Genomic DNA, 13,103 nt, shown 5'->3' with positions numbered 1-13,103 from the left:
AGAAACAGAGCATGAAAAGGCATCCCCTTTTTAATCACCAGATATAGGATTTGTTATGCCCACGCTTAGAGTTCAAAAATAAAACATTAATAAAATGTGTTACTTAAATACACAGAAAGAAACCCAAACCAAATATAAACCAAAACCAGCTAATATTTGGCGATCTTACTGTACTGTTGAGAATCCATTTCGCCTTCACATGCTGGCCACCCTTTCCCTTGACTGAGGATTTCATTATCCCCAAGCCATGCTACTTCAGAGCTACTGGAGCTACAGAGCAAAACCCCTACTTGTTTTGCAGTTTATCTGTGTCACTCATCTGTTTTCCAATGACACTGTTCACTGGCTTGTCCTTAACAATTTGTGATTTTAGCCAATTGATGTCCTCCCAGGCTCCGTGTCACTGTTTCTCTGGCCTTTAGGCATCTATTTTCCCCTTCCTGTTAGCCGCTTCCTCACTATCTTTCATCACTTAATTCTTTCTCTTTCAGCCTCAGTTACTCATTTTTTGCTGCCTGAAGCTTCTTCCATTCTGTGCCACACTACTTCCAAGTGTAGCCTCCCAGACTGCTGGGTTAATATTTGACAGTGTGGCTGGGCGAAGGCAGTGGGGCTTTGCCGCTCTGTCAGCAAGCCCTCCTCCTGCTACACTGCTGCCAGTGTAACTGGGATGGTAAGTCAGGATTTAAGCTTAAGGTTGGTTAAATGCTTCATTGGGATGGGACTTGGCTGTGCAAGGAGATGAAAAGCATTCTCTCTACCTACTCCACGTGTTTACTGCCTGTGGTTTTTGTATGGGTTTGTTTTGTTATTCTCTTAAATGCTTCTCCGGTGGCTGCAAATTCCTAAGGAGTGAAGATGCAGACTCCTTCAAATCGGTGCAGTCTGTCGGGTAACTTCTTTTAAAATTGTGTTACCATGATACTGGCTTTCACTGTGGTCACAGCCCTGAGGGTTGTTTCGTGCCCTGATGTGACCATTCTCATTCCAGCTTGTGGCTGAAAGCTTGGCAATGTGGATATCTAGGTCCACAGTGTTCTTCCTTCACCTTTTGCACCATATTCCTGTGCTTCAGGTTTCTGTTTTGGACTGGAGCTTGATTTACTGCAGTGTCACAACACTGTGAGATTCCTACAAATCTGTATTTAATTTTATTTATCTAAGCCAAGCTGTGCTAGGCACTGTACAATTATGCTAAATCTGGGACCTGAGTTGTTGAAAACTTCTTGCACAGCAGCAAAGGCTGGTGTTGTCTTCTTGTGCTATGGCACCACCACCACCTCTAACGGCTCCTCCTGCCAATCATCCATGCAGCAGCCGGTTCCTGTCAATACAGCTCTTGGTGTAAGCCAGCTGTGAGGCTGCCAAGGTGACATCCTTGCCTTGCTGAGGTTGCCAGAGCTGTTGACACTGACTGCAAATGGAAGTAGGATTCTTCCCCACTCCCTTCCCTTCTCCCTCAAGCACGGGCCTTGAAGAAGAGCCATTCGGCTGGGTAATAATTGCCTTTTTTCAATCAGCAGTGGTTTACCATCTACCTGTACAGGGTTCTTTGTTCAAAGTGTATTTTATTATTCATTGTTAATAGAAGAAGTAGAAATACGCCCTGGTGATCAGCAGCTCAATTTTAAATCCCCCTCTGCCTCTCTTCTACATTGTTCAAGAGGATCCGAGGCTTTAAGCTTCCTAAAAGGACATGAAACTAATCATGTAGCTTTTTATGGCAGCACATAAATGTCATAAATACAAATGGCTGCAAACGTTGCACGCAGTGTCTGCCTCTGAATGTGTGTGACAACTCCACTGCACACACTCCACGCTAACTCCTTTGGTGGTATAATCACCTCCCAAAGACAGGCAGCGATCGTTTCATTGCCTGATATGTCCAGCAATTTGAGAAGGTTCATCGTGGATGAACATGGACCAGATTAGCCAGAAGAGGCTGATAGATTCCCTGTCCATCCCACCCCCCACCCCCAATTTATTTCATTATCTAGTCTAAATTTTCTAAGTAATAGAGGCACTAGGACTTGAATTAAGTCCTTCTAAAAGTTCAATGTCTGTTACTAATTAACATGGATGTTTTTGTTTCCTTGTGCTGTAGCAAGTATTTGTAATTTATGTAAGCATTGTAAAATTAGGTAGAGTGCCCCGCATCTGCACTTTTTCACTAGCAATGCATTAGTATCATCTCAGGTTCATAAAGATTATCCATAATGTGGCCACGACAGTCTGGCTTTGTGTCTGCTGGGTCTTCTCTCGTAATTTTTGCTGCAGCACAGCGTGGCCTTAGGGCAGCAACACCTCTCTTTCTCTGTTGTCATTGCAGAAATACTTGTAGCTACTTTGGAGCTGTAGCACTATTTCCAGTTGTACCTTAATTTTTATCAGGGGAGTTGATGTGTTGTACAGGTGGGAGCAGAGGAGTGGTACTTCCAGGGGTGGGACATGAGGCTGGGAGGGGCCCATACAGATGCCTGTGCTCCTGTTCCTGTCTCAGAGCAGGGCTTTGGGTCCGGCTTTCAACAGGTTCACTGATGGGAGCCATGTGTTGTCTCCTGCCAGCAGGAAGCAAGAATTTCTGTCCTTGAGAACATCCATGAGGCAACAAAATGTTGGAGTTGGCTCTCCCTGTGCACTCACATGGGTCTACTGGTGTGTGCTGGTACAGAAGGACATGGCAGGACAGTGGAGAAACAGCATGATATTGCCAGCTTCCCTGATTGCCCCAGGTGCATTTAAAAATGTAGGAAAAAACAAAGTTTCTAAAGCAATGCTATTTCTGTTGTGCTTTATTGATTTCTAATACATTTAATGGCTATTTTTGAAGCCACAATCCCACAAATTCCCAAGCTGTTTATTGCCATTCTTGCAAGCTGCCCTCTTGACTCTCGATGAGTGAGGGATGTGGAGATCAGTTAAATGCTCTCCCTCTCCCTCTGCAAAAGACAGCAACTGGTAGATAACATACCAGCTCGCAGCCACCGTACTTCATCGAGAAGCTGGCTAAGAGCTACCTACCAGGAGCCACTTGCAGTGCCCAAACAGTTCCCACCTCAGCCTCAGGATCATCTTTTCTCATTTCATTTTGCTGTATGTCACTTTAGTAGAACCGAGTAACACTGGGTTTGATTCCTGTATTAAGATAGCAGGTAGAGTTCTTTTCTGCACTGTAGAAAGATGTTCATTTCTTCACAAAGAGCTGTTCATAAAGCTCTGGTAAATATTTTTACAAAAGGAAATATTTGCCACAGTATAAAGTAGTTTAAATATTTGCAAGAATTCTAGTAGGCGATGATTTTAATTCAAATGAAGCTACTGCTAATCATGAGATGGAGCTTATGCAGAATTTAGTCTTGCAAGCAAAAAATATTATTATACAGCCACTTAACATAATTGCTACATAAGAATAGGATCTAGCAAAGCATTAAAGTGAATGTCTGACATTTAAGCATCTGGTTAGAGTTAACGGGGCTATCATTTTACCTTTATGCCAGAAAAACCCTGCCACGGTAAAGTTTAATTTCTCAGGTTTAAAGCCTATGAGCTTTGCATAAAAATTAGGTTTTATTTCATATGAAAACGTGCTGTGTCATAGTCAGATATTTTTTTCTTATTCTTTCCCTCATTTGCCCTCAAACATGGGTGTCTGAGGCTGACACATTGTCTCAGCAAATTAAGTCAAGCTGGAAGGAAAGGTACAGTCTTACAGCAGAACAGCAAGTAAGATTTACATTTTCAAGCAAAAGTAGTAATTAGGCCATTGCATATTTTATATTTTCATGTTTATTTCCAAAGCGGTATATCAAAATAAACATAGATGTAATGAGACATAAGTAGTCCAATGAGCAGTCAGGGTACATCAAGTAAAAACTACAAATTACTCTCCAGTTTTGCTGCCACCCACACAGTTATACCAGCAGGCAGGTGCTCTGGCCAGAGCTAATTGGATCTGTAGTTTTGGGCCATACTGAGGTTCTGTAATAAAAAATTATGAAGGGAATAGGCCTAATTTTGAGTGATACAGTACTTGGCATCGTGTTGTGGACTTCACTTCGGCACGTGAGGTATTTAGTGCTTTGGGAAGTAAAATGAAGTTTTGAACTGCTTTATGATGGTGCAGATGGTTATAACTGCTTGACTTGAGGCATCCAGAGCAGTGCCGTGGCGGTACAAGCATACAGGCTTGGAATGCAGAGTCCATTGCTGCTGTGGAACAAGGACAGTCTAGATGGTCCCAGGCTCTAAATCCTCATGACCCAATTGTCCTCCCGCTGGCGGTGTGTACAGTGTCTGTATGCTTGTGTGTGTTAGGTGAAGTGGCTTCTTGCCCTTGCTGTGCTGAGCAGGCAGCTTGCGCAGTAACCATTATTCTTACCTATATTTCTGCACACAGTCTGGCAATGTTTGCCTACACATGATGCTGCTTTCCCAGCAGAAGTAATGTGACCATAAAATCAGCTGACCGGAACTGAAATTATGTGCTAATTTAAGGGTTTCAACCGTTAAATGTGTGTAGTAGTTCTCCCTATTTCATAGCTTTCTTTACAACGAGTGTAATTGTGTAAATGAAGCTAGATTTAAGAGAAAAAACCCTGGAGTTAACCCCTTTTTCTGCCCCTTTCTTTCTGCACTCCCACCCCAAAGGTGCAATTCTTCCCTAATACCTGCTAGAGTGCTTCATATCTGGGTACACACTGTAAGTATGATAAGATAAAACAATCCAGATCATAACCCTTTGGCTTTTTTCCCCGCAGACCTGATGGTATACACAAGCCCTGCTGTGGCTCTCATGAACAGAGAACAGGCTGGGTATTCCCGTCTGCCCTCTTTTGAATTGCATCAATTCTGATTACAAGCCAGAAAGAAGAAGAAATGGAGGATAGCTCCCCGCCACTCTGTGTCACCTGTGGCCAAGCGCATTTACCAGAAGAAAACCACTTGTACAGCTACACCGAAGAAGTAGATGATGATCTGATATGCCACATTTGCCTGCAACCTTTGCTTCAGCCGTTAGACACGCTTTGTGGTCACACCTTCTGCACAGCCTGCCTTACGAACTTCCTCGTGGAAAAAGACTTCTGCCCCATGGACCGCAAGCTTGTGATTCTTCAGACGTGCAGGAAGTCCAGCATACTAGTGAATAACCTCCTGGACAAGCTAATGGTTAGCTGCCCTTTCACAGAACACTGCTCAGAGGTCATGCAACGCGGTCACCTCGAACAACATTTCCAAACCCAGTAAGTTGTGGTTGATAGACCTTTTTTTCGCTATTTTTCTTAGGAAAAGGAAAAAATATCTTCAATTAAATGCTGATTAAAATAGACAGTTAATGTGAAGAAAGATTCATTGATTTCACTCCCAATGAACATCTACAGTATCATTAATTTAGAGCTGAATTTAGTCCATTTATGTGACAATATCTCATTCTTTTTTTTAGAATCAAATACATTCAAGGTACTTCATGCTATCATTAGCAGTTCTGGGTGGGTACTTTGTGGTTAGCTGCATAATGGGAGTGTGTATTCGGTCATCCAAAGAGATCTGTGAGTTTTGGGAAGCTGAGCTATCATAAATATTTTAGTAGCACATTAAGGGTTTTATAATTGCCTTTTCTTCAATCCTTTTTTGAATCGCAAATGACCTATATGAGAAGTAGAGCAGAAAATACTCCAGTTTGGTATTGGTCTTTGGAGCTGAGCACTCCCTTCCTCTAGGTGAGCGCTTACCCAGTGTACTGCACCGCTGAGCTTGGCGAGGCCCTGGCTGGACTCCCCCTCCAGGCTTACCTTTTCTGGTGGCCAGGACACCCTCTCTTCTGGCTCTGGGAAAGACCCCTTCAGGGACCAGTTTGGTTCCTCTGCGAGGAGAGAACTGATGATGAATGATCCTCTGTTTTGCACGTACTGTTGCTTTTGTTTTGCGTCTTCTGCCTTTTGGAAGGAAGGCAGAAGAGTAAAGAGATACATTTGGGCTGTGGTTTCTGATGGCAGACAAATGCTTTGGCATAGTCCAGGTAACAGCACCTTGGTTTTAAGGAGAGATGGGGTCTAAGAGATGCTTTTTTGTGGCTGGTATCTGAATGACTTCCCCTGTGGGCTGCAGGTATGAGTCGTGTTCCTAGGTGTGTGCTCCTGCGTGTGTGTTGTGGAGGAAGCCCTGGGTGACCAGCACAGGGCTCCAGACTGCTGGTGGGGGCATATTCCTGCACAGACATGGCAATGCTGAGGGTCAGAGCATCCCTTGGTCAGCAGGCTGGTGAGCTGGAGGACCAAGGTGTGTTCACATGGCTGCAGGCTTCATGGTCTTGAAGCTTGTAACTGGAAATGGCTCTGCAGCCTGCCATTCAAACATGTCCCCATTTGAACCGGAGACCTCATTTCCTGAAGCACCTGAATTCTCATGAGGGATTTATTTACTGAAGATATTCACTGAAGTTATGGTGGTTATCCAACCAAAAAATGTGACCGTTTTGCATTGCTAAAGCTGAAAAAAAACATGAGCAAAGGCTTTCTTGAGCCCTTGCAAAGCTCAGGAGCCCACTTTTCGCATGCTGCAGGTTTGGTGTTTGTGGATTTAGGTGTCCTTGGTCCACCCAGTTCTGCACCTGGCTTTCCCTGTTGAGGGTGCTGCTGTCTCATGCGTCATGGCGTAAGAGGTGGTGGCAGTAGCCTCCAGCCCAGGCCAGCCATGCTCTGCAAGGTTAGCTTTCTGCTGCTAAGGGGAAAACTTAGCAAAGTTACTTTTAATTTTCTGCCTTTGGTCACTACTTCTCTGATGGGCTTCAAATACTAATATCAATAGTAATGTAGGTAAAGGGACTGACAGTCTGCCGTGAGCTGCGGTCACTGAGATTATGTTTCTCTACAGATTCCAACCACAAAATCTTGAGCCCCTGGTGCAAATACCCCTTCCCTTTGCTTATACATACAGCTGACTTTAACGTATCTTAGATCCTCCTTTTTGTCTTAATTTTTTGAGATGATGGTGCTGTGGCCATAAATATAGTAGGAAAAAACCATGACACAATAAGTAAGCAAATTGAAATATTTTTTTTTACATAGAAGCCACACAACTAGCACCATTCCTGGTTTCTAGTGTCAGCTCTCCTACATGGACATACACAAGTCCTATCAGTGTCTTGGTTTCTCCTCCTTAAGTTAGTGGTAAAGGTACTCTTCACATACATAGCTTGCAGAATTGCAGTGTTGTAAACCATGATTTGGTCCTGTAAAAGCCTGGCAAGTTTTATTCTGGTACTTACTATTGAATGTCCATGGCCTGGATTTTCCCCCTCAGGACCTCTGAGATTCTATGTCTCTGGCTCACTTGGCCTGACCCCAAACAGGGGTCGGAAAAATTGGCTTAGTAGCATGTTTTCACAGCCTCTTGCTGTCCCTCCTCCCCTCGTCAAGCTCCCTCCACCAAGTCCTGGCTTTGCAAACCCAGGCAGCAGGAGACTGGGGAGATGGAGCAGGGGTCTCTTTTCCCATCAAACCCTAAAGCCTCTGAGGTAGAGCAGTACAAGGCAGTGTAGATAGATTGGCTAGTTCCTTCTTTGCCACTCATAACGTGGATTTTTCTTCCTCGGGCTGGTTTGGAGGGCTGAATTACCTTAAGGCCAAAGGACAGAGAAATAATGGGGAATCTTTGCTGCTGGGCAGGTTTCAGCTTTCCAGGGAGCGAGGAGCACAGCCTCACGGGCATTCCCACCCAAAGGAAGCATTTGGATGGAACTTTCTGAGTGACCCCTAAAGGGGGACTTCTGCAACCTTGTGCTTGCAGAGGCTGCGCAGTGCCTTTTTTATTTTTTTTTTTAGGAAAGTATTAATTATCGCCAGAGGTACCTTATGCCTCTGCCTAATTTAATTCTCAGAAATGCAGAAACTTCTCTCACCATCCCACCTCCAGCTCATGGCAGGGCAGGAGAGGAGGAGGGCATTGTGCTGTGGCATGCCCAGACACAGCGTGAGCAGGCTGAGCTGACGCTGTTCTCTTTAACTCCGGTGGTGAATCAATAGAGAGGAAAGAAAGTGTGTGACTTTGCTAATAAAAAAAAAAATAAAAATTAATAATCATAAACAATCCTGTGCCTGTGGCAAAAATGGCTCAGAGCCATCTGAAAATCTCAAGTGAACGTGATCTGTGTTCTCAGTGAATAAATTAAAGTGGGCTCCACTAGAGTGAACAGGGCAGTCAGAAGCCCTCACATTTCTTGCATGTTTCAGGCTCAGACCAGCCCCTGAGGTCACTGATGGGACAAGGTGAGTTTGCTGGTTTATGCTTTGTAATCGATGAGAGAACTTTATTTTTTTTTTAAATGCCGGTTACTATGGAGCAGTCCACTGAAAGCATCCTCATTTAAAATGTTTGCTCTTGCAACCTTCAAAAAAAACCCACAACAATACCAAAACCTGCTTGAGAAGAGACACGCCCTTGGATTATTACATGATTTATGTTTGCACAAAAACATCTGACTGGATTTGGGGAATTCAGACTGAGAGGCAAACAACCAGCAGTTGGCTGTGATCTTTTGCAGTGTTTTACTTTAAAAAGGTGTGGTCTTCTGATATCGCCTGCTTCAAAACTCCACGGGGGGCATTTTTTTCCCCCCTTGTCAGACAGCTACACCCTTCCGTGATGCAGTTTAGCTTGTAACCCATCTGCTTGTGGGCAGTGATGTAAATGTACCAGCTGCCTCTGAAGAACCACTCTGAATCCTGCAGGAGGCAGGTCTCTTCCCCGAGCATCGCTCTCCTCTGCAGCATAAGTCACTGTCTCGCCAACCACGCTGTGCTGTCCCTAAAACCTCACATCTACACATCTGAGAGTCAGATCGAGTAATCCTCTTACAGGTCAATGATTTTTGCAGTGTAGCTTCGTTTAAGGGATTTAAGCTTGATTCATAATGTGCTACCATTGCGTTGAAATGGAAAGGCTTGCTTAGAAGGGGCTTGGCTGGCACAAAAGCTTCACGTTGTGTGTCCCACCAGCACAGAGAGACAGTGGGAAGGAGGAAACCTAGCAGCAGTGCCAGTCCTGCACTGAAAATGAAGGCTCTCCTGTTACTGGTCCTACCTTGGCTAAGTCCTGCAAACTACATAGACAATGTGGGCAACCTGCACTTCTTGTACTCCGAGCTGTGAGTACGCACAGTCGCGCCGGTGTCGTGCTCTCTGTCTGTCTGTCTCACCGGAGTGGCGGGAAGGGGCTCGCCACGAGCGTTTTGGGGGGTCTGTCTGTCTGCCTGTGTGTCTGTGTGTGTGCGCATACGTGTGAAGAAAATCCTGCAAGGTCTTGCCAACAGCTTCAAACCGTGCTGTGAACTAGCTGCTTCCCATCCGGAGGGCTAATAATAGCAGTACATCCCCATTGCTTTCTGCTCTGGAAGCAGCTGAGACATACTGAGTGAAGCTGCCTTTTTCCTTATCAACTTGCTTTGCTGTGCCGACGTTTTCAGTGGTTGTTGGGTTTGGTGGGTTTGTTTCCATTTCTGAGCCTGTGTTTTTTCTTTACCATAAATAGCTTTGCAGGGGAGCTGGGCATAGAGGAGGGCATCAGGACAGACACCCCTGGTAGAGCACTCTCTGTGTGTACATGCATAATGTTCTGTGTGTAAAGCTGCATGCCTATAGCAAAACGCTGAGAAGCCTTTCACCAGAAATAATTCACTCGAGACAGGAAAGAAATTCCCATATTTCTGTTTTTGCCCACAGCAGGATGTTATTTTCTTTGTAGCACAAATTTAAATGTAGCAATCCATTCACGTATCTTCATGGTTTTTTTAAAAAAAACCACCTCAGACAACCCCATAGCTGATTTTTCCATCCCATAAAACAAATATTTTGTGGTACCATCTGTAAAAGATAGTAGTTTAATTTGTGCTTGAATGTTATTGTACTAGTTAATACGGCTTTTATTACTAGAAATAGATATTTTTTCCAGCATGTTTTTATTAATTATGTTTTGTTTGTATTTTAACAAATTGAAAACTCTTAAGATCTTCCTTGAGATAATGAATGAAATGGCTAGTTCTGCTCAAAAATGAAAAATTACTGTATTGTGCCTAAAGTGAGAATGTTTTAGTAACAGTTGTGATTAGTACCAATAAGACTAATTTCCAAATGATTTTGCCTCTACTGTCTGACAAAAATAGTGGTGTTTTGCAGAAACACAAAGTCCCCTTTTGAAATTCTTGTGTGATATGCATGGCAACTATTAATAATTTAGTCACGCTGTGTACAGCAGCTCAGGATTTCTGTATGCCATAGTGTTTTTAAACATTTAACAAATCTGGTGTTGAGAGTTGCAGCTATGCCCTCATCTTAATTTTCTGGCATTTTGTTTAAGAATGTTAATTTAAAACAAACAAACAAAGAACCCAGTTAAGCCAAGCAGGCTACAGGAGCAATCAAGCTCAAAACAGAGCAGATGAACACTTATAATGGAAACAATGGCATCTGGGACATCTAGTTTCCAGGAAAACAAACTGATGGGATTAATCAGAGCACAGACGCAGACGCAGCCTACTTGCTTTTCTTGGGGAATTCAGGTTCACTGATTCTCCCAGGGTAAAGGGCTACGACTTACAGTAGCTGTTGTCCTTTATTTATTTAGCCTTCTAACCCACAGAGATGTTAGTCTTGCTGGATGTCGGCAGTCGTTCTTAGCGGAGTGGGTGCAAGCTGGGGCTTGGACGTGCATCTTCGGTTGTCAGCAATGGGAGGTGCATGTCCCCTCCCCGTGCCCAGCCCTGGACGCTACCTGGTGCTGGCAGCTGCTGCTCAGGAGCTCCTGCACCACTCCATCTCTGGCTGGGGCAGTGGGAAGCAGGATTTGCTGGGACTGACATAAACCAAAAGGGCGCCGGGGCAGTTTGAGCTTGTTTCAGGAATTTCTCCTCCTCCACATGTATTTGGTGCCTTTGGATGCCGCACAAGGCACTGAATTATTAATCTGTGGGATGGTTCAAGGTCCTCTCTAACAGCAGCAGTTGAAAGAAAAAGAGAAATATTGTTTTCAGTCCTGTTTAATTAGTTTATACAAATGTTATGACCTACAGGTTGCTACTTTGATTGCTCAGGCTCTTGCATGCAGGAGGTTTTTCATGCAAAATTTTGTGAGTAAGACAACCTGGACACTGGTGTCGATGACAGCCTGGCACCTGGGGGCACAAGTTTACTGCCCCAGTCATTTTGTGCTCCAAACCCCACAGAGGCAGCTTCGTAAATCCTTCCCCACAGGCAACTGAAAAGCCACTGCCATGTGTAGCATATCTAATGGCTTGCCCCACTGCTCGAAACTAGACCATAGTAGGCAGAAAACACTTTTTTTTTCTATTATCACACTATCTTTGGTTGCTAGCCAGTACAAATACTGGCCTCAGTCAGGGCTCGTTATTTTGTTGGCTGGCAGCCACCAGAGATACTAGCTGAGGAGGAGTAGGGGGCCAGCAGGGATGTGAGCAGTAAGGGAAGAGTTGAAGGACCATGGGAGATGTGGTCACCGTCACTGGTGCTGGCACAATAGTAAGGGCACTGGGATTTGCACTGCAGTCCCACTCATACAGTCTGTCTCTTCCCTTCTACCCTGTTCAAACAAAGGTTAGGTTATTTGTGTTGCAGTGGTGGGCGGGGATTGCTTTAGTTTGAGGGCATTTTTTTCGTAAGTGTGAAATGGGCAGCATGGGGAATAGGGATTACAGTATAGCCCAAAGCCCGTCTGGAGATGCAGGCTCTGGAATCCATCTAAGAAACAGAGAGGAGATTTTAGGAGAGTTGAAGAGGAGAAATGAAGCTGGGGAAAGGCTGTGTCAGACCTTTGCACTTTAACTGAGTGCCATGCACGTAGGAAAGAGAAGTGTGTGGATGTGCTGTAGTGGCACTTGTTGGGTGCTGTTATTTTTAGTTTCCAATTAGCAGTCTGATAATTATAGGTATTCTCAGCAAGTAAATAAATAAAGCAAATAAATATCTCCTGACACTCTTCCCTGCACCAAAACCACTTCCCTGGCCTTTGCCTGTTAATCCTCCCTTGCCCTCACAAAGATCTTCACGCAGATGTCCTTCTTGTCCTTGCTCTTAGCCAAATTGTGAAGAGCAGCCCATGGTAAGCTCCTGAAGGGAAGCTCATGGAAACACCTGGCAGAAGGACAAGAGAAATCTGTGACGTCTCCTTCAAGGAACCTCTGGGGTGGGTGTGGTGGTGGTGTCGTAGCTGCACCAGGCCAATGGCTCTCAGCATCATAAGGGTCTGCACAGGTCTTGAGGAGACCCCAGTCCAGGGTCCATGCCTTTTGCTTTATAACCCTGTAAAGCTGCTTCAAGAGATATCTTCTCTCTTTCTTTCCTACCTAAAACATTGTCAGAAAGCAAAACTTGCCCAAGTGTCTTTTGAGTCGGGGTATGTTATTCTTGCTGGTTAAAAACAAGGTGTGTGGATGGAGAGGCAGCCTCTGGCCACTGCAGGAGGTTCTCCTGGGGCTGAGGACCTGGTGGCACTGCTCACACCAAGCGATGCCAGCCTCCATCGCTACCCCTCTCACTTCAAAGCAGGACCTGTGCAGCAGGGCATTTCTCAAAAGAAAGATTTTCTTCACTTTGAGTTGAATAAGCCACTTAGAAATAAAATTATGAGGGGAAGCAAGTTGCCAGACTAAGCAATGAATAACCTCACCTTGTCCCTCCGAGAACCTCAGTCACGTGGAAAGCATGGGGTGGTTTCCAACTTAATCCCCCGTCAGCACATGCCGTGCTGACAGAGCGAGCGCCCGGGAGGGTGCCAGGCATCGCGTGTGCTCGGCACAGGTCGAGCACTGGGGAGCCCATGGCAGCCGCGCTTGCTGGCACTGCTTCCCTCCAAGGATTAAACAGCTCCTGGCCTTAGTCACTGCTGGTAATCCACCAGCTAGATCCACCCCACTGATCTGAATCAAGCATTTTTTTTTAAATCTATTGTTTGTTAGAGTGAAATTTGCAAGCTACTCCTTCATGAAAAAAATTACTTCTTTTTTTCTTACCTCTCTTGAGTTTTATGTGAAACAGTCAAAGGGATCTCACCAAATTAACTGGCTCAAGTTTCCCTATATAACTTTTATATGATAA

General features: G+C 44.7%; 1 protein-coding gene across 6 annotated transcripts in view; it reads left to right on the top strand.

The window, feature by feature from the left end:
• The window catches only part of LNX1 (ligand of numb-protein X 1), an 83,680-nt gene that overhangs the window by 10,262 nt on the left and 60,315 nt on the right, over positions 1-13,103 (top strand). For 2 of the 6 annotated variants that reach the window (XM_027797315.2, XM_027797314.2), the window contains exon 2: positions 4,758-5,240. In XM_027797315.2, coding sequence (XP_027653116.2) covers positions 4,876-5,240 — 365 coding nt within the window. In that variant the 5' untranslated portion in view covers positions 4,758-4,875. Of the gene's footprint in view, positions 1-4,757; positions 5,241-8,731; positions 9,143-13,103 lie in introns of those variants that run through there. The other 4 variants (XM_027797318.2, XM_005433604.4, XM_027797316.2 and 1 more) reach the window with 3 other exon arrangements.

Source organism: Falco cherrug, chromosome 1 (genome assembly GCF_023634085.1).
Source record: "Falco cherrug isolate bFalChe1 chromosome 1, bFalChe1.pri, whole genome shotgun sequence".
In the NCBI taxonomy this organism is placed as follows: Eukaryota; Metazoa; Chordata; class Aves; order Falconiformes; family Falconidae; genus Falco; species Falco cherrug.
The sequence above is the reverse complement of the archived record's forward strand: the minus strand, read 5'-3'. Positions and strand labels throughout refer to the sequence as shown.